General features: G+C 48.7%; 1 protein-coding gene across 2 annotated transcripts in view; it reads left to right on the top strand.

The window, feature by feature from the left end:
* The window catches only part of UPB1 (beta-ureidopropionase 1), a 29,621-nt gene extending 18,593 nt beyond the window's left edge, over positions 1 to 11,028 (top strand). The window contains exons 5-11 of one of the 2 annotated variants that reach the window (XM_080821904.1): positions 340 to 501; positions 2,265 to 2,434; positions 6,187 to 6,268; positions 7,272 to 7,314; positions 8,377 to 8,531; positions 9,767 to 9,824; positions 10,046 to 11,028. In XM_080821904.1, the coding sequence (XP_080678030.1) occupies positions 340 to 501; positions 2,265 to 2,434; positions 6,187 to 6,268; positions 7,272 to 7,314; positions 8,377 to 8,531; positions 9,767 to 9,824; positions 10,046 to 10,140 (765 nt within the window). In that variant the 3' untranslated portion in view covers positions 10,141 to 11,028. The remainder of the gene's footprint in view (positions 1 to 339; positions 502 to 2,264; positions 2,435 to 6,186; positions 6,269 to 7,271; positions 7,315 to 8,376; positions 8,532 to 9,766; positions 9,825 to 10,045) is intronic. The other variant, XM_080821905.1, reaches the window with a different exon arrangement.
* Positions 11,029 to 20,574: the final 9,546 nt, after the last annotated feature.

The raw sequence follows: 20,574 nt of genomic DNA, 5'->3' as shown, positions 1-20,574 counted from the left end.
TTCTCCAAGATACTCTTTCAGATATATACCCAAAAGTGGGACTTCTAGATCGTATGGTAGCTGTATTTTTAATTTTTTGAGAAACTGCCATACTATTTTCCACAGCCACTGCACCATTTGACATTTCCACCAAGGACCCAAGGACAGCAGTTACTCTTACTTAGCTCAGCTTGGGCCTCAGGACAACACTGGCATTTAGTCTTCCAAAGGACAAACATAGATGATCCATAGCTCTGAACCAAGTCGAATTATTTAGTAGGATCATTTAATTCTTCAATTTAAAAAAATGATGACATTCCACTTAAAACAATGACTCTGCGACATTCCTTGTCTTTCCAGCTGGCAAAGAAGCATGACATGGTGGTGGTATCTCCCATCCTGGAACGAGACAGAGAGCACGGGGACGTTTTGTGGAACACAGCTGTGGTGATCTCCAATTCTGGAGCAGTCCTGGGAAAGACCAGGAAAAACCACATCCCCAGAGTGGGCGACTTCAATGAGGTGAGCTGGCCCAAAGAAAACCCGCTCAGCTTACTGGCTGTTCTGTCTGCACCTGCCTGCGGATCATTCTGGGAGGGAAATCCTGTGTTGGGTCACTCCCAGGTGAGTCCCAGACACCAAGCACAGAGGCATGTTTCTTTTTTTTTCTTTTTCTTTTTTTAAAAGCTTTATTTGTCAGAGAGAGAGAGTACAAGCAGCAGGCAGAGGGAAAAGCAGGCTCCCTGCTGAGCAAGGAGCCTGATGTGGGACTCGATCCCAGGACCCTGGGATCATGACCTGAGGTGAAGGCAGATGCTTAACTGACTGAGCCACCCAGGTGCCCCCGGATATATATTTTTTAATATAACCTGACTTCACTTTCTGAAATTCTGAGGTAAGTGATATATAGATTAAAACCAAAATAAATTGTGCACACACATGAAATGATTCCTACAGCCCCTTTCAGGCTCTGAGCTCCTCCTTTGGGAAGTGGGAATCCTTGTTCGTAAGTCACGTGACGTCTTAGCCATGTCAGTATGCTGTACAGCAGGACGTAAATGGGCGTGCCTGTGCACATGGGTATTAGGTAAAGCTCTGTGCTGGTGATGAAGGTGTAAGTCAGGAGAGCTATTCTGATTAGCTAATGGTAATGAATGGGTGGATTGGGTGACTCCACCTAATACGTAAGATATGAAACCTGAACTTGATCTGCAATAAATACAGTTGTTCAGAATGTGATATACCTAGTCCTTTGCTGCCCTCCCTGATTATGGGGGTTCCAACCACACTCCCAGGCTGGTCAGAAGGACAAGGAAGGATCTACAGAGCTAGATGATATTCCCTGGGGAGAAAAAAAAAAAAACCCTGGTGTCTCTCGGTGATAGCTGGAGGTGGGGGTGGGAAGATGTGCTTGTCACCTGTTTACCCTAGGATTAATCTTTAGCTCCCAGCAGATAGTGAAGGGCTTGTCTCAACACACCAGGATCTACTCTAGTGTCCACCACATGTACACATCCTGGTTGTTGCCTGACCCTAACACATTTTGAAATTAATGGGAGGAGGCAGAATGTTCTGGGAGAAGACCTCTTTGGGACCCCCAATGAACCCTCTGGCCCCTCCACAGGGCCATCCTCGAAGATGTCCCAGGGCCAGCACCCCAAGGGGCCAGGCAGAGAGGCAGACATGGTAGGGCATCCCTAGTCCCGGCCAGGATGCCAGGAAGCTCTGTGGAGAACACTTTCAGGCTGTGAGCTCTAGTCTCAGATTGGCCTTCATGAGCTGGACGAGTCACATGGCCACTGAGGCCGTGGTGGTGTTCTCCCCCAATGGGCGGGGCTCGCTCTGGATGAGTTTCCAGTCCCTTCCACTCTGACATTCTTCAGACGAACATGTGGTTGGTGAAAACACCCACTAACTCATGTTAACACTGACCAAACCTTAACCATTAGTTGTACCATGACTGAAAAACTAGCCAAAGTTCATCCTGAAAATACTGTGGGAAGTTGCTTTGGGGATTTTTTGGACACGCCACCAAAGAAATTGTGGGAAAAACCTTAAGCTGTGGTGATTTCCCATTTGTCTGTGGTTACTGTGTCTGGTTTCTTCAGTTTCTCTTTTTACTTTCTTTTTTTTTTGGTTAAGTGTATTAAAATTTCAGAACTTAGAGTTACATACAAGATTGTGACTTTTGGCGTCCTGGCAATATTTTCTTTTTTTCTGTCAGGTCTAAGGAAGGAGAAATTGTAAGGCTAAGAGGCTTTCACACACGGCCCTTTGTTTTTCAGTCCACTTACTACATGGAGGGAAACCTGGGACACCCCGTGTTCCAGACTCCGTTCGGGAGGATCGCAGTGAACATCTGCTACGGGCGGCACCATCCTCTCAACTGGCTCATGTACAGCCTCAACGGGGCTGAGATCATCTTCAACCCCTCAGCCACCGTTGGCGCGCTCAGGTCCGTCAGCAAGCAGGATTGGGGAGGGTTCTTGGGACCTAGCCCTCTTTCGGCTCATGGCCCAGCAGCAGGGTTCCGAGCTGGGTGTGGTAGATGTGGCAGGCAGGGGTGGTCACCAGGTCGTCTAACAAATCTTGAGCCATGGGACTGTAAAGTACCCGAAGCTTAGAAGGTGCCTGGCCAGCATTAGCGCCCCCTTCCCTGTCATGGCAGCCACTATGCTCCCGGACAGGGGGCCTGGGGATTCCTAAGCCTCTTGTCTGTGATATCCAGCCCACGCAGGGCAGACACCTGGACGAGGGAAGGAGCCAATGAGAGAATCAAAGCTGAGAGGGTCCTTAAGAGATCAGCCAAGTGGCCCTGAAATTTGTTTTTAACTAGCAGACTGTTTTCTTATAACACTCTTATAACGTGTTTAGGCGTTAGCCTTGTCCTGAAACAGATAAATCTATTCTGAGGAAGGCAGTAGGGGGGAGGGCCCTGGCAGTCCCTGGGCTCCTGCGCAAGACCCCTGGGGCCCTTCATTTAATAATGGTGGGTGAGCTAAGATGACCCAGCATGAGTGCACTTCCGCGACTTCTTTCTTCCCCAACGGCTGAGTATTTGGGTGGTTTCCAGTTTTGCATCATTAACAAGTACCAGAGCTCTAGGAATTTATGTGCAAATATCTTTCTCCCCAACTCACTTCCTCCAAAGCAGGATTCCTGGATGAGGAGGTGCTGGCTCTCACCCTCGTTGTCCTGGTTGCCAGTGCCCTAGCAGTGGGACGCTGGTGGGGTGCAGTGGGAGAGGGTCCCCGGTCCCTCTGTGGGGAGCAGCTGGGACGGTTCTGGTGGGCAGCTTTGGGTTTCCTGCCGGCCTACACCTGTCACTCTTCGATTAAATTCCCGTCAAATTTCTTCTGAAGGTCAGAATGTGACATTTACCTTTTCTTTTAAGCACGCTGCCCCCTTCTTGAGCGACGTCTCCACCACATTCTGATTTGAACAGTGGGTCCCTCAGTGGGCCAGAACACAAACCTAGTGTACTACCTCAGGTCAGCGGCCCCCTCTGTGCACTCGAAGTTTTTGCCTATGTCCAGAGGGGCACTGTTGGGCAGACGGGGAAAGAATCCCACCGTCCATACCCCTGAAGAAACTTCCTGGGGCCTCAGGGCAGCTTGGTTACCATGACAGAGTCCAAAGGCAATTATGACGTAGGGTTATGACTGGTCATCCTGCATCCGGACCTGGCCAGAACCTCCCCCCGGGCCAGCCCCCTGGAGCAGCCTCCTCCTGCTGGCCGTGGGTAAGACATTCAGCAAGCGCCATCTACCTGCGAGGGTCCCCCGGGGAACTTGAAGCCGATGCACTAAGCATCTCTGCCTGAACCAGCCCTTGAGCCAGGGCAGGCAAAGCAGTAGACTCAGACTCCAGACGGCTGCCTCCCTGACCTTAGCCTGCTGGGCTTTTATTAGCCCCAATTAAGCAAACAAAGCACCCCAGTGTAATCTGCACATAACTGCATCTTCAGCAGACAGTTAGGCTTATTAAAAATTATTGATTTTCCTTCCTCAACCAGCAATCACCCAACTCGTGCCTTTCAAGGGTGCAGTGAGGCCGGCAATTAAGACGATAACAGATCCTTTGGAAATTGAGATGTTTCGCGAGCTCCCAAAATGTTCACACCCTTTAACCAGATAATTACACTCCTAAAACTTTACCTGACAGAGGAGGAAAAGGCTGTATGCATGAAGATGTTTCTGGCCGCTTTGTTTATAATAATAAAAGAGCTCAAGGCAAGAGAAATGTCAGGGTTAGGTAAATTTCAGCTTGTCTCTTCCATGTTAGGGCATAGCTACTCAAAAGTCATTACGAAGATAATGCAGCCTCATGACAAAGCCTGTGAGCAAAGAAAGATGTTTCCAGGCTGTGGTCAGAGCTCTGTAAACATCTTTTTGCCGAGGATGGATGTGGAGTGTGGAAACATTACAACAGATGGTTTGTTAGGATGGTGGGATTCTAGGTGATTTTCCTAAAATGATAAATGATTATTTACGGAATTGATGGTGAGTGTTTTCAGCACAAGGCTAGGCAAATCCCCACCAGCCATACACAGGCAGTGGCTTCTGGAACCATCCATCCCTTCTCTGGTGTGTCCTGTCCCCCTGACTCCCACATGCTCTGTGGGTTGGTGGGGTGTCCCTACTCATTTTGGGGGTCCCACAGTTGTAAGCAAACAAGACTTGAAGTGTGTTTCGATGGACTGAGTCGTCCTGACAGTGCCATGCAGCCCATGGGGTCAAAGATTCTGGCCACCTACATGCATGAACGGGAGAACCATGGTTCCATCCCTTTGATAGGTGTCTCCTTCCCACTGTGATTATTTTTAGGGGCTAGTGTAACCACACTGGGAATAGGGGAGTTGTCCCCTTGCCCCCAGTGCGCTCGCCATGATTCCTGCACATGCTGGGCCCTCACGAACCTCAGGTTCCTTTCCCTTGTTTGTTTGGAGAGCCTGAGTTTTATTTGCCAGCTGTGGGTTTGAGTCCTACGCAGCGTACCCTCCCAGGAGAACTGCAAGAAAGCTGTCTATTTAATTCCTGAAAATGTCATTTTACGGGTGTGTTTCTATAAAAATCCTTTCTTAAAAGTTTTGTCAGCTTGGCTTAGCAGCTGGGGGAAAAAAGCAGCAAAATGAGTCCCCTCAATCAAGCCTGTGATTTTTTTTTTCCCCAGACTCGTGAATCCTCCTGAGAATTAGGCTTGTCAAGCACCCACTCCCTCCACCTACTCCCAGTTTAAACCAGGTGCACACTGACAGGAAGAAAGATGCCAGGGCATTTTGCTTTCAGTCACTTAGTGTTTCTAAGTGGGCATTACGCCTGTCAATCCAGAATCCTAATGATGTTGTTCCTCAGACAAGAGATCATTAGTGACAAGAAGGCCCACGGGACTCCATGACACATGGTAGTTGGTAGGCCGGAGAAGGACAGGGTCTTCAGTTGGGGCAAGGTTTCCTACCATGTCCTACCTTTGTGGGCGCCGAACTGAGGAAGGCCCACTAGCTCCTTCCTGGGCCGGTAAGAGGGCCAGGGAGCCTCTGTTTAGAGTCTCAGGGTACAGAAGAGGAAAATCAGAAGGTGCTAGAAAATGGGGACCGGCTCAGGGGAAGGCATACCTGCTACAGAATTTACTACCCCTTCCAGTTACCTTCCTTTCGGGTTTCCTCTGTTTGCTGGGCCTGAAATCTCTCCCTCTGGAGACTGCTTTGCAAGGCCACAGAGCAGGATAGGGATTAGGGCAGAAGTTGGAGTCCTCAGAGGGCGGTGGATGAGCCCCGAGGCTCCCAGCTCCCTTCTGATGTTTGCCAGGTGAGGTCCTGCCTAGCCTAGAAGGTAAGTTCCTCCCCTGACTGAGGAGGAGGAGGGACGGAGCGAGAACTAGCCATTATGGAGTTTCTGCCATGCAGACCCAACTAGAAGCTTCTTCACCTGTATGGTCAGTCCTTACAATAGCCCTTTCAGAAAGTTTCAGAAAAGAAAACTGTGGCTCAGGGCTGCTTTAGCCTGCAGCAGGCCCACCTCAAAAGGCTGCTTGGGCTTGAGCACAGGACAAGCTGGCCTGCTGGGGGATGTAGGGACACCCACAGCCACACCAGTCTCCCGGGCCAGACCTGAGAAGGCCGGCAGCCTGGCTGTAGCTCGGAACCAAGCACCGACCCCATCTGGCTGGGAAGTCAGCCACCTGGTTCCTCTTGCTTCTCCCTCACAGTGAATCCCTGTGGCCCGTTGAGGCCAGAAATGCAGCCATCGCGAATCACTGCTTCACCTGTGCCATCAACCGCGTGGGCGAGGTAAGTTCCCACGGTCTGGCTGGGCTCCTGGGCTTGGTCAACCAGGTATGCTGTGGAGGGAGTGGGGGACAGAGCTGATAGGAAAGCTGCCTTCCCAGGGGGGGCCTGGCCTCTTCCTCCAGCAAAGGCCACAAGGGAAGCAACTGTCTGCTGACCTCACACCTCTTCCGCTTGTCCCTCACACTTCTTCTGCCTGTCCCTGTGCCACAAATTCTAGGGTCCTGGAAGAGGGGAGACTGGCTTGGTCTGTTCCTTTTAAAGGTATTCCTATGTCCCTCTCATGTTTTTATCTATTTGGGTTTGTAGCTGAAACCATGTTGAAAGGCTCTCACCCTGTCAACCCCCAAGTCTCCTGTTTCATAATTTTCCCCATTGACCCAGGGCCCTGAGTGAACTTGACTATGAAACACAATGCATTCATTACATAATAATCCTCTTCCTCATTCATATTAGTTGGATGTCAGACTTTGATCAGAGGATCTGCTGAGGCTGAGGTGATCAAGGTTCCTACAGTAAGTGGGTCCAATTTCTGGCAACATGGACAAACTCAGTGTTCTCATTAGCCTGTGTAACCCCATCACGGCTTGAGGTGCTGTTTCCATGAGTCTTTGGGGAAATACTGGCAACGGTGTGTGAGCACCCCATTAGTCCCCTCAGAGACCCCAGGCTGGGGCTTTCTTTCCCAGGCAGACAAACCTCAACTGTCTTCCACAGGCCTGAGAACCACTCTGCTGGACATCTTTTTTTTTTTTTCCTCCCAGTGGATTATAAACTCCCCAGAGACAAAGTCAGGCTTTTTACCTTGCCTGTCAAATTCCCCGCTGGCCCACTGTGTTGGCCCAGTGCTGGCGACTCAGCAGGGACATTTCATAAATACTTGTTGATTGCCCAGCAAGTACAGGCCATTCCTTCTCTTGCTATAACTGTTGCTTCCCTGAGTTCGTGGTGGCCCACGCTGGCAGTGCCACCTATAGGCTTACCTGACCTAGATTTTGTTTCATAGGAGCAATTCCCGAACGAGTTTACCTCAGGAGATGGGAAGAAAGGTATGTTCCAGGATTTTCCGTGGTTGGCAGCAGCTGAGGGGTGGGCCTCACTGTCCCCTTCTCTGTCTGCCCCCTCCAGGCAGGGTCTACCCCACAGACTGGTCCCACCTCTCTGGCTAGGAATGTGGAAGGGAAGGACTCACCCAGGAGATCTCGGAACTAGCTTAGGGTGTCCCCTGGAAAGGCAGAGAGGACTGAGCAGGTCTGTCTCCCAGAAAAGCACTTCCTGAAAGGGTTCCAGGTCCAGGTTCCAGATTAAGGCCCCACGTGTCCAGAGTCTCCAATCCCAATTAGCTCCCTGCAGAGGGAGGTGCAGTGAGGCAGGGAAGCAAGGTCCCCGAGGTGCCTGCTGGGTCCAAGCCCCTGCTAGGCCCAGCTCCATGCCTACCTGCTCCTTACACGCCTGTGGGGTAGCTGTTAGCACCGCTTGACTTGTGAGGGGACCGAGGCATGGAAGGAAGGTACAGTGGATGCAGCTGGCAAGGCAAATGGGGATGGAGCCTCTAGCTCACCGTGTGGGGCCAACACAGGAGCAGATCACACAGGAAGCCATGCAGAGCCATATGACTCCCTTGGGCTCTGGGTGGCTAACGGGAGTAAGGGCTAACATTTCTGCAAAGGTGACCCTTAAGAATGTTCCCAGGAGGGGCGTCTGGGTGGCTCAGTTGGTTAAATGTCTGCCTTCAGCTCAGGTCATGATCCCAGGGTCCTCGGATTGAGCCCAGCATCGGAATACCTGCTTATCCAGAAGCCTGCTTCTCTCTCCCCCACACCCCGTGCTTGTGTTCTCTCTCTCACTCTCTCTCTGTCAAATAAATAAATAAAATCTTAAAAAAAAAAAAAAATGTTCCCGGGGCAGAGGTGAAGGCTGTGAGGGTGACTTTTATAGAAACCTGCTCAGCCTCAGGCCTGAGAAGGGAGGCAGGGCCTCTGGGGAGGTGGCACGGGGATGCTGGGGAGGGTGGGAGGAGTGGAATGGACACGTCCTGGGTGTCGCTCCATATGTCTACTCCACTCTCTGCACACACAAGCTCACAGGTGCTTTGTTTCGCTCCTCCAAAGCTCACCGGAACTTCGGCTACTTTTATGGCTCGAGCTATGTGGCAGCCCCGGATGGCAGCCGCACCCCTGGGCTCTCCCGCAATCGGGACGGGCTGCTGGTTGCAGAGCTCTACCTGAACCTCTGCCGGCAGGTGAATGACATCTGGAACTTCAAGGTGGGTCCCTGAGTCCCCTGTTGTTGGCCTGCTCCTCCATTTGTGGCCCCCCCACCCCACCCCCCAGCCTGCTGTCAGAGCTGGAAACCGCAGCTGCTGGATTTGCTCTCCGGAGCCCCCAGAAGAGGCTCCAAGGCAAGCAGAGGGGCCGGGTGTCTTCCTCCCAGAGCTGGTGTGCAAGGGAGGAGCCACTGGGTCAGAGGATGGCCAGGCAGCAGACCTCAATAAATTCTCCTCTTGTCTGATTTAGATTCTGGGCGCCTTCAAACAAATTAATCTCATTTTCATTTGTCCGGAGAATAGAGTGGATTGGCCTCTACTAATCCTTTTTTTCCCTTTCCAGGCATTTGCACTTATCCCAAGATACATGTGGGTGTCTGGCTCTGCCTGTGGCCTGGCGGTCTAGACCTTGACAGTAGAGGGAAATGGGTCATGCAGAGAAATGGAATCTAGGCCTGGCTCTGCCACTGCCTTTCTCAGTTACTCTAAGCAAGCCCTTTCTGCTCCTGGGCCTTAGGATCCCTGTTTGTAAAACTGGAAGGTCTCAAGTGGCCTTTGAAACCTAACACATATGACACCAGGGGTCATGGAGGAGCGTAAGTGCCCACCCCCCTGGAATGGGGCAGAGGCCCAGCAGTAGAACCCCTCATCCTCACCCAGATGGAATTTGCTGCATTTGTGTCCAGCAGTATTTCGACCGACTTAGAACCTACTTACACATGCAGTTGAATGTCCTCATGACTGTAGGACCTTGCTCAGCGTGTCTGGGTGGAACCACCTCCCCCGTTTACCTGAGCACAGGTCTTTGGGCATGTTCCCTGGGTCTCAGGTCCTCATCAGACAAATAAGTCATTGCCCACATGCATGTCTCCTGGCCTGTCTCTCTTCTATCTGGGAAGCTCGGATTAATGCAGGATTTCACGCAATAAACAGAATGCTTTCTCAGTGGTAACTTTTTGAATGCCCTAAGCCCCCCCAAACTATGGTGGTGGGCCTGAGTTCCTTTCGGTGTTTTGGGAAGGAGGGAGGGAATGCCTAGGTGTGAACACCCTGGGTAGGTTTTCCAGCCCTGCCCCCACCTCTCCCAGACTCAGGGCCAGGACACCAGAGTGCAAATCCCAGCAAACTCCATGGCTGCCTGGGGACCCGGGGCAGGTCACTCCCCTCTCTGGGCTGTAGGCTGTTCTGGGGTTCTGTGAGACAGGACAGCCTTCTTCCCTTCTACCTCTGGGCAGGCCATGCCTTCTGGATGGACAGGTCACAGAGGTCTTCCAGCAAGAGGGGCCAGCATGTGTGAGTCATCTCCGTATCTGTGATCTTTGCTATAGCCCTAGAATCAGTGGTGAGCGGTTACACAGGGGTCATTTCCCTACCTTACTATCAAACCATCCCGTCCTCCTGCTGGCCTTCCTGGCAAATTTCTGTCCTGCGGCTGCCCTCTAGTGGCAAGAGGTGGTGGTGAGTAAATGAAGGGCGTTTATAAAATGGGACTCCGCCTGTGTTTTGCTTTTCAGATGACTGGCAGATACGAGATGTACGCTCGGGAGCTTGCGGAAGCCGTCAAACCCAACTACAGCCCCAATATTGTGAAAGAGTAGCTGGATTTTAGCCCCTGGCTGCCAAGGAGAGCACCTCTGCCTCTGGCAGCTCAGCGAGTACAGCAGGCTTTAGAAAGTCCAAGTTCTCCCTTATGATGTCCCGGGAACACTAATGTCCACATTGGTTTAAAAATGCTCCAGGTGGGGAGGGCCAGTTGAGGAGTAACTGCCCAGTGGGTACAACGTTTCCTTCCTGGCTGATGAAATGTTTTGGGCCCACACAGAAGTGATGGTTGCACAACACCATGAATGTGTCCACGTGAAATGCCGCTGAATCGTATACTTTAAAATGGCTGAATCTATGTCATGTGAATTTTACCTCCATTAAAGAAAAAAAAAAACAACCCAGGCACTGATGGTGCAGGTGGATTTGCAGTAAGACACATGGGATGTCCCAGTCCTGAGGTTCTTCTCCACCTCTGTTTAGACTGTCCGCAACCTGAGGGTAAGTGTGGGAACATATGTGCAAATAGGGGAAGCTGAGGCTGATCCAGAGCCATTGAGCTGCTGGGTGGCTGTGGGCAGGGGAGAGGGTCATCGACGTGTCAGCATGGCTAGACTGGCGTCCCGAGGTATTCAATCAGACGCTAATCTGGGTGTTGCTATGGAGGTATTTTGTAGATGTGATTAAAGTCCATAACCAGTTAACTAAGCAAGTGAGGTTATTCTAGATAATCCAGGTAGGCCTGATTTAGTCAGTCAAAAGGCCCTCAGGAGGAGAGCTGAGGCTTCCCCTATGAAGAAGAAATTCTGCCTGTGGACAGCAGCTTCCCCACCCCACCTGCCTGAGAGATCTTGTTTGCCCTTCCTAACCGCCTGCCCTACAGATTGCAGACTTGTCTCTCCAGCCCCCACAATCACTTAAATCAATGCCTTGCAATAAATCTCTTAATATAGATCCTACTGTTTCTGCTTCTCTAGTGGGACCCTGGCTGATAGAGATTCTGGTCCCAGAACAGAACCCTCAGGATGAGTTTTCTGCATTGGTGCTAGGTTTTCTGGAATTCTTCTCTAATTTATTTCATTTAAGGGCACTCATGACTCTGTTTGCAGTGTTAAAGGGGGCCATGGTAGTCCATGGTATGATGTAGTGATAGAGATTTATAGAGAAAGCAGACCATCAGCCTGCTGCTCCTGGTGGCTTCTCCCATCTGTGGACTTGAGGCTTGGCTAACCAGCCCCCATCACCATGTAGGGCAATTCCTTGCACTCAATCTCTTTGTATCTTTATATATATACATATATATGTATGCATATATGTATGTAATACACATATGTATCTCCTGTATATATAAATATATCTGTGTCCCCTGCTGGTTCTGCTTCTCTGATTATCACCATCTGCCTCACTAAAATAGCAGGTTACTCACCTCTCTGTCCCTTGGCTTACACATCTGTAAAGTGGGACCATATCCCCTCTTCTGCTTTATGTCACAGGACAGTGGTGAGAGACAGACTAGATGGGCCAGGGAGCCTATGTGGGCTCTATTCCTTCCATCACAGAGCAGAAGTCCCCCTGTGGTGAGGGCACCTGGGTGACTCAGTCGGTTGAGTGACTGACTCTTGGTTTTGGCTCAGGTCATGATCTCAAGGTTGTGAGATCCAGCCCCATGTCATCGGGGCTCCGTGCTTAGCAGGGAATTTGCTTGAGATTCTCTCTCTCCCTTCCCGCTGCCCTTCCCCCCGCTTGCTCTCTCTGTCACTCTTTCAAATAAATAATTTTTTTTCTAAGTGTCCCAACTGTGAAGTCTCAAACCTCCACAGTCGGCCCCAGCATTGGAGGTGGGAATGGGGTGCTCTGGTTCTGCCCTTACTGTGCCCAATCAGAGAAGGCAGCTCGTTCCTTCCCTAGCCCAACAGCTGAGTTGCATGAACCAATGCTCTTGGACAGCCTTGTGGGGTGAAAAAACTGGTCAGAACTGCCTGGCTGTACTCCGTGTTAACCCCCTTAGCCTCTCTGAGCTGCAGGCTTTCCGCTTTATGTAAAAGCCCCCTTTGTACTTATTTTTCATAGAACCCAGCCCTGCAGATGCAGTGAGCTTTTCTGTCTCAGTGTCCACAACCTTTGTGCCTGTAGTTTCTAAAAGGAGTGGGTAGTCAACCTAATACAGAAGCCAGCTTAGATAACAAGTTGGTGCATTTATGAAATAGGCACTGATACACCAGAAAGGATTTGATTATCTACATCTGTCACTGCATAAAATCAAAATGTCCAGGTCTGCCTTAGAGTAGATGAGCCCCACACACATGGAGTCATTTGAGGGTTTAACTCATACCTAGAATATTTAGATGCTCAGCAAACATTTATTGACTGAACCTAGGGAGGAAGTTTTTGTTTCGGTGTGATCATTGCTGATACCACAGAAGGGAAGTTGCAGTGGTTCAGTGTACAGGGCCTATGGCCCTTGGGAGAAGGCTTTTGATCCCTTGAGCCTCAGTTTTCTCACCTCTAAGATGAGAGGTGACTGGGTTTGAGGCTTTCCAGGGGCTCTCCAGCTCTGCAGACAGCTTTCCTGCCAGCCCATGGTTTTATTGCTAGAATCTGGAGTACCAGGGAAGAATGGTGCCAAGCAGTGTGCCTGATGGGAAAAAAGGCAAGGACATTCTCCAGGATAGACCACATGTTAGACCACAAAACAAGTCGTGATACATTTTAAGACTGAAATCATACATAGTATCTTTCTCAATCACAATGTTATGAAATTCGAAATAAGTAGCGGAAGGAAAATTCAAAAATATGTGAAAATTACACCACACATTCTTGAACAACTAAATGGATTTTAAAAAATCACAAAGGAAATTAGAACATGTCTCGGAACAAATGGAAACAAAAGCAAAAGAACCCAAACTGGTAGGAAACAATGAGAACAGTGTGAGAGGGGAACGTAAGGCTGTAAACACTTATAGTAATAAAGAAGAAGGTGGGCACCTGGCTGGCTCAATTTGTAGAGCAGACGATTCTTGATCTTGGGCTCATGAATTCAAGTTCCACACTGGGCTTAAGTGTTTACTTAAAAAAATTAAGAAGGATTTCAAGTCAACAACCAAATTTTACATCTTAAGGAACTAGGAAAAGAAGAGCAAACTAAACTCAAGGTAACGGTAGAGAAGAAATAATAAAGATCATAGCAGAGAGGAATAAAATAGAGAATAGAGAAACAATAGAGAAGAGCAATGAAACCAAACATTGGTTCTTCAAAAACACCAACAAAACTGACAAACCTTTAGCTTGACTGAGAAAAAAAGGGAAGACTCAAATTACTCAAATCCAAAACGAAAGTGGGGACATCACTACTGAGACTACAGAAACAAAAAGGATTATAAGAGTACTATGAACAATTTATTAGAGGAGGTCACCAAGAGCATGTGACTGCTAGTTGACCCGTGAGCTGCGCCCAGGCAATCAGACTCCTTCCCTCCCCCACTGCCCCCCGGCCTTGGAATGTACATTCTGCCCACTGTTACTACGCTAGGAGCTACTTTAAGGCCACAGTTTGAGAGAGTAAAGTATTGTTAAGACCATCTGGGCAATGGGGGCACCTGGGTGGCTCAGTGGGTTAAAGCCTCTGCCTTCGGCTCAGGTCATGATCCCGGGGTCCTGGGATCGAGCCCCACATCGGGCTCCCTGCTCGGCAGGGAGCCTGCTTCCTCCCCTCTCTGCCTGTTTCTCTGCCTACTTGTGATCTCTGTCTGTCAAATAAATAAATAAAATCTTTATTAAAAAAAAAAAAAAGACCATCTGGGCAGTATATGTGATTGAATTCCATTAAGATTTCTATATGAACTCTTTTTTTTAAGATTTATTGATTTATTTGACAGAGAGAGAGAGATCATAAGGAGGCAGAGAGGCAGGGGGAAGCAGGCTCTCTGGTGAGCAGAGACCCCAATGGGGGGCTTGATCCCAGGACCCTGAAATCATGACCTGAGCTGAAGGCAGAGGCTTAACCCACTGAGCCACCCAGGTGCCCCTCTATATGAGCTCTGAAGATTTTGGTGGGCAAGTGCAGAGAACTACTTGTCCTGTGGTCACTTGAGACGAGCCTCGTAGGTAAGCAGCCTTGCTTATTACAACTGCTACCTACCAATCTGAAGAGGTCTGCATCTTTTTTTTTTTTTAAGATTATTTATTTATTTATTTGTCAGAGAGAGAGAGAGAGAGAGCGCGCGAGAGCGAGCACAGGCAGACAGAGTGGCAGAGGGAGAAGCAGGCTCCCTGCGGAGCAAGGAGCCCGATGTGGGACTTGATCCCAGGACGCTGGGATCATGACCTGAGCCGAAGGCAGCCGCCCAACCAACTGAGCCACCCAGGCGTCCCAAGAGGTCTGCATCTTTCTTCAGTCTCTCCTTGCCCTCCATGTATGGGGCCAGTTTCACATTTCATCTGGGGAACTCCCACATTTGCAAATCAACACAATTGTTTGCCAACACCTTGGGTAACCTGGGTGAAACTTACAAATTCCTAGAAACACAAAACTACCAAGACTGAATCCTGAAGAAATAGAAAATCCAAATAGACCGTAACAAGTGAGGAGAGTTCATGAGTAATCAAAACCCTCCTGACAAAGGAAAGCACTGGACCTGGTGGCTTCACTGGTGAATTCTATCAAACATTTAAAGAAGCACTAACACCTGGGTACCCAGCTGGCTCAGTCAGAAGACCTTGCAGCTTCTGATCTCAGGGTCATGAGTTCCAGCCCCATGTTGGGTGTAGAGATTACTAAATAAATGAATAAACAAGCTTTTAAAAAATAAATAAAGAAAAACACCCAATCCTTCTCAAATTCTTCCAAAAAATTGAAGAGGAGGGAGCACTTCTTAGCTCATTGAAGCCAATATTGTATTAACATCAAAGCCAGACAAAGACATTGCAAGAAAACAAAACTGCAGAGAACTACCCTTTGTGAATACTGATGCAAACATCCTCAACAAAGTACAGTTGACCCTTGAACAATGCAAGGGTTAGGTAGGGGCGCCGACTCCCTACACAGTCAAAAATCCACGTATAACCATTGACTCCCCCAACCTTGTAGCCTACTGTTATCAGAAGCCTTACCAACAACACAAACAGTTGATGAATACATATTTTTTATGTTATATTATATTCTTAAAGTAAGCTAGAGAAAAGAAAATATTAAAAGATCATCATGAGAATACATGTACAGTACTGTACTATACCCACCCCCCAAAAATCCACATATAAGTGGGCCTGTGTGATTCAAACCTGTATTGTTCAAGGGTCAACTGTACTAATAAATTGAATCCAGCAGCGTACTGAAAAGATTAATGGCTGAGTTAGTCTTATTTCTATTGTTTCCTTTAAGATAAGTTCTAAGAAATAGAATTCATTGTGTTAAAGAAACACATACATCTTGTCAAGAACTGGGAAGAATATGGGGCACCTGGGTGGCTCAGTGGGTTAAGCCTCTGCCTTCAGCTCAGGTCATGATCTCAGGGTCCTGGAATCGAGCCCTGCATCAGGCTCTCTGCTAGGCGGGCAGCCTGCTTCCCCCTCTCTCTCTGCCTGCCTCTCTGCCTACTTGTGATCTCTGTCAAATAAATAAATAAAATCTTAAAAAAAAAAAAAAAAGAACGGGAAGAATCTGAGCTCTTACCCTGTTTGGAAGCTGACAACTTAACTGACCTCAGTTTCATGGATGCTAGCAGAAGACATAGCACTTCTCAGAGACACAGGAGTTTAGGACAGCAGTAGCAGCAGCCAGAGTACCAGCACTGTCTTACAGTTCCCTGAGCCCCGGTTCCCCCAGGACAAGACAAAAGAGGGCCAAGCCACTCCTGCATGCACAGTGGGTTGCAGTAAGAAGAGAAAGGGAAAGGGGGAGAAGAGCTTAGAGAATTGGAATCTTTTATACTGGAAAGTAAAGCATGCCTGCGCCTTGCTCTGGAGGCCGACACTATCTCTATCTACCAAGGTTGCAAGAACATCTGCACTTCGCTCCAGAGGGAGACTTAGCTCCATCTTCTAAGGTTATTGGCTCTGCAAACATCCTTGGAAAGACAGTCCAGGCCAAAGGGCATTCATGGTTTTAGCTCACGCATCATGCAGAAATTTGAGAAAATGGGAGACCTATAGCAATAACTTCCAACCAATATCCATTTCTCATTTCTGCATCATCTTGACTTGTGGCAATTTCCCCATGAGTGTACTACTCTATCAGACACACTAATTAATTTGACTGACAGAGAGGCTGGACCAAATCAGTTCAATTTTTCTTATAGGATTTCATCAGTTTTATCCACAGAACTTCAAGGAGTAGAATGAGCCAACCTGAAAATTAACCTCAGTCTTACTTTCCAGGATCCTCAACCAAACAGGATGGCCAAATCCCATGGACCATAAAGGTCTAGCTTAGAAAGTCAAGTGGCTGTCTCAAATATTGATCTTTCTACTTTGCCTACGTCGTTAATCCAGGTATGGCAGGATATATTCGATGCTGCCCAATCTTCACCTTGGTCCACAGGGAAGTCTAGGCAAGTCTATTATCTATACCAACCTAGCCAGTGATCTAACACTGACCTGAAATGCCCTCCAGGGCCAAGATGGAAAGAAAAACCCTGATTGCTTTGGCTAAAATCAGGGGCAAATGTTGCATCACCTTTTCTAATCAGATGATGACCATCATGGAGATATCTTCCCACAGAGTGCACATAAATAACGAGTAAGTCACTGGTTCACAAAGCTCCCCTGAATAACTAAGGCTACCTCATTTTAGCGAGATCACCATTGTCTGTGGGCGACCTGATCTACTGGTGGTATTGGTTCAACAGTGTAATTGAACAAAGTCCCAAGTGTAAGAGCTAACACTATACAATTCCTAAAAGGAAACACAGAGAGAAATCTTCATGACATTGGACTTGGCAGTAATTCCATGGATTCTGGCCCATGACCAGCATGAAAATGCAAGACACTATTCTGGGGAAGTTGGCAGGTTACTGTCTGGGTTCCATACAAGAACTGTCATCAGGGCACACGTGGTGCCCCTAGAAAGTGTTCTTCACAAATGCTGGGGTCCCCCAAGTAGGACCTATATCAGGGCACAAGTTCATAACATCTCCGGTGTGGCCTCCTGACCAGCTGGTAGGCCTTTGGTTTCCCAGTTAGTTTGAATAATTGAATCTGATGCTTGTTTTCAGAAGGACTGCCGGAGGGTAGTCAGGCCAATCTATCCTGTTTGCCCCTGCCACCAGCTGGGTGACATTTGTCTTCACAGAATGGCTGAATGAATTCTATGGGGATAAGGGTTGGGAAGACATCTGGCGGTATTGTGGTTGTTTTCCTGGGAGATGCAGGATCCAGGGACATCCCTGAGTTGTGTTTGCAACAGCCTTCTGGTAAGGTTAATGGGAATGGTGATCAAGCTGTGGTCAAAGCCATCTGGTTAGGAAGAAAGCAAATGCCTGCAATCAGTTCTATGTAACATGCTTACACAAGTCTGGGTGGGCCACACTGGAGCATTTTTCATAATGAAGGCTTCAGAAGCAATTATGAAAGACAAAGATCTTTAATGATTAGTGCTCCTCCCTGCCTCGCTCCTAGAATCTAGTCTTTTTCCAATCTAGCTGTCAAAGTAGCTGTTCTTCCTCCAAAGTCATTGTGAATTCCAATAGCTGAAACATCCCCTCCCCTCCCCCACCAACCCCCAGCCCTTGTTACCCTTTCTTAAACCCCTAGCCTTTGTTTGGAAGGGCCAGGGGCAAGAGGAACAAGGGCATTTTGATAAAATGCATGAAGACCTGTTATTTTCCGAACTTCCTCCCACATGGGCCACCATAGGGGGTCTCAGCAAGCAATGTACTCATCCAACAAGAGAATCCAAGTGCCTGAACCAAATTCAAGTTTGAAGCCCTAGGTCTCCTTTCAGCTGGGCTGTCACTTTATTTATTTATTTATTTATTAAAATTTATTTATTTGAGGGGGAGAATGAGTGAGGACATGTGAGCAGAGGGAGGAGCAGAGGGAGAGGGGGAGAGAGAGACAGAGACAGAGAGAGAGAGAGAGAGAGAGAATCTTAAGTAGCCTATGCCCAGCGGGGAGCCCAAATCTCACAACCCTGAGATCATGACCTGAGCCAAAATCAAGAGTTGAACGCTTAATGGACTGAGCCACCCAGGTGCCCCCGGGCTGTCACTTTAGAAGATGTGGCAACTAGGCTGGCCTGGAGTTGCTCTTAGGACAAAGAAAGAAGCAACATGCCCAGGAATCATCAAGTCTAAAGCCCCGAATCCAAACTGCTGTATGAGAGAGTGCGGACCAGGAAGGAGTGAAGAAGGTAGGCTCAGAGACCTTTTCTTAAGTTGATTCTGGAGGAGACTTTCCAGTGTTGGTCCCATTTCTCATTATCAGCTACCTTCGTCAGCACTGCAAACTGAATTGGAGGTTAGAACCCAAATACTGGTCGGTACTTCTTCTATGACTTTCTATGGGAATTTGTCTTGTGGGAATCTCTCTAAGAGGACCAAAGCTCTTTTCAGCAGCCTGAACCCACTGCAAAAAAAAAACCTCTGGACCTCTTACATTTGTCTCCTAGTGGAGTTAAGGCTGGCATAAGAGAAGGCAAGAAACATTGAGCGGGCAGAGGGCCATCTGTGCCATTCCTCCTTGGCAAGTACTATATGGTCCAATCCCTCATTGCTCAAGGAAACTGGCCAAGATTCCAATGATCCACCTGCTTTCCTCCCACAGCTGTTTTCAATCTCCTGCCCTTCAGGCTCCATGTAGGTGTACATCTCTGTAACTATTTGTTTGAAAGTGGTCACAACCATCTTCCCAGCCAGGACCAGACTTACCACTAGTTGTTACAATGGGGCAGACATGAAACTGACCACCAGATAGTACAGGATGCCTCCTGCCCCTGGGGAGTTAGCAAAAACTAGTACACCATCCAGCTAACTGTCCTGGGACTTTCTTGCAGGGACTAAGTCTGCAGCCCCCTCCCCAATTCTTCTTCACTAACAAGCAATAGAGTGAAGGACTATTTATCATTTGATTGCCATGCAAGTTGGGGAATAAGGTTTGTGGCTGCCTCTCATGGACTTCCCATTAATTGGCTTGTGAGGCCCTCATTCATTTTCCAGAAAACCATGTCTCTGTGAGCATCCCCTTGGTGCCAGGACCGCCAAGATCCATGAAGGGCCTTATTTTCAAGTTGGCCTGTCACAGTTTCATGGGTGCTAGTCGAAGACAACATTCCTGGATCAGAGCAAAGGACAGTTTATTACAGCAGGAGCAGTGGTCAGAGTACCTCATTTTCTTGCAGATTCTCCAAGTCCCAGTTCCCAAGAGAGCAAGGGACGCAATGGGCTGTGTTGTAGGAGAGGAACCCTGGTTGAAAGAACCCAAATCTTTTATAATGGGCAATATACCTGCCTGTCTGTGGCTCTGAAGGGAGACACTTCATGTCTTTCCAGACCACTTGCTTTACAAACATTCCTAAAAAGTTGGTTCAGAATACTGCCTCTGCTCATGAGACATGCAGAAATATAGCCCCTAGTTGGTGGGGGTTCATCCTCCCATTCATCCTTATAAGAGACTGTCTGCTGAATTCTGCATAACATCATAGGTTCAAATGCAACCTTCCCCTGAATGGTGACCTCTGATTCTGAAAAGTACAAGAAAGCCAGTAAAACAGGCATCATTAAAGATCTGCCCTTGACCAGTCATTGACATACCTTATCAAGCATCTACTTGGTGTCAAGGGCCAGGGGCTACAGTAGTGGAGACAGGTACACAGGACCCCATGGCTGAGGGGTGCAGAAAAAAGTACTCCTTTAAAAGTGGTGACACTGACCAGAGCTTGAGGAAAGAAAGGGCTTTGGCAGGTGAGAGGTATAGAGGGTCTGTTGTGAGCCGTGGACATCAAACCCTTGTAAATCAAGGGGCTCCGTATAGCTTGGGGAGACTGACTCACCAGATCCCCTGGGGCCGGGGGAAACCCAGGGGCTGGGGGCAGATTCTCAGGAAGCAGTGGTCTGGATGCTCGTCGGGGCAGGCAGCCAGAGAGAGACACAGAGGAGGGAGATGGGAGGGGGCGGGGGATGGGGAGGATGGAGAAGTCACTGGAGAGACCACTACGCTGAGCCTGTGGGAGTCTTAGCCTCCATTTCCTGGCACTGAGGTTTTCCCATGAATACTTAAGTCCATGCTGGTCCCATCCCTTGGCCCCTGGGACCCGTATCTTCCTGGTTTTCTCAATTCTGTTCTGATGCTGAAGGGTAGGGGAAATCCATGATGTGCGCTCTTGGATATTGTAGCTTGAGGCAAGTCAACAAGGAGTGCAGGATCTGTGCTCTTCCAGAATATTGGGGCCACATGCCAGGCTTTCTACTTGGGAAGCAGAACCCCAGAGGCCTGTGGCAGCCCATCTCTAGCTCCAGAACTCAGAGTCCACTTCCTGGCTCTTCTGGCATGGGCTGGGCCTACAGGACCA

Source organism: Martes martes (genome assembly GCF_963455335.1).
Source record: "Martes martes genome assembly, chromosome: 13".
Lineage (NCBI taxonomy): Eukaryota > Metazoa > Chordata > Mammalia > Carnivora > Mustelidae > Martes > Martes martes.
This window is presented reverse-complemented; position numbering and strand designations above follow the sequence as displayed.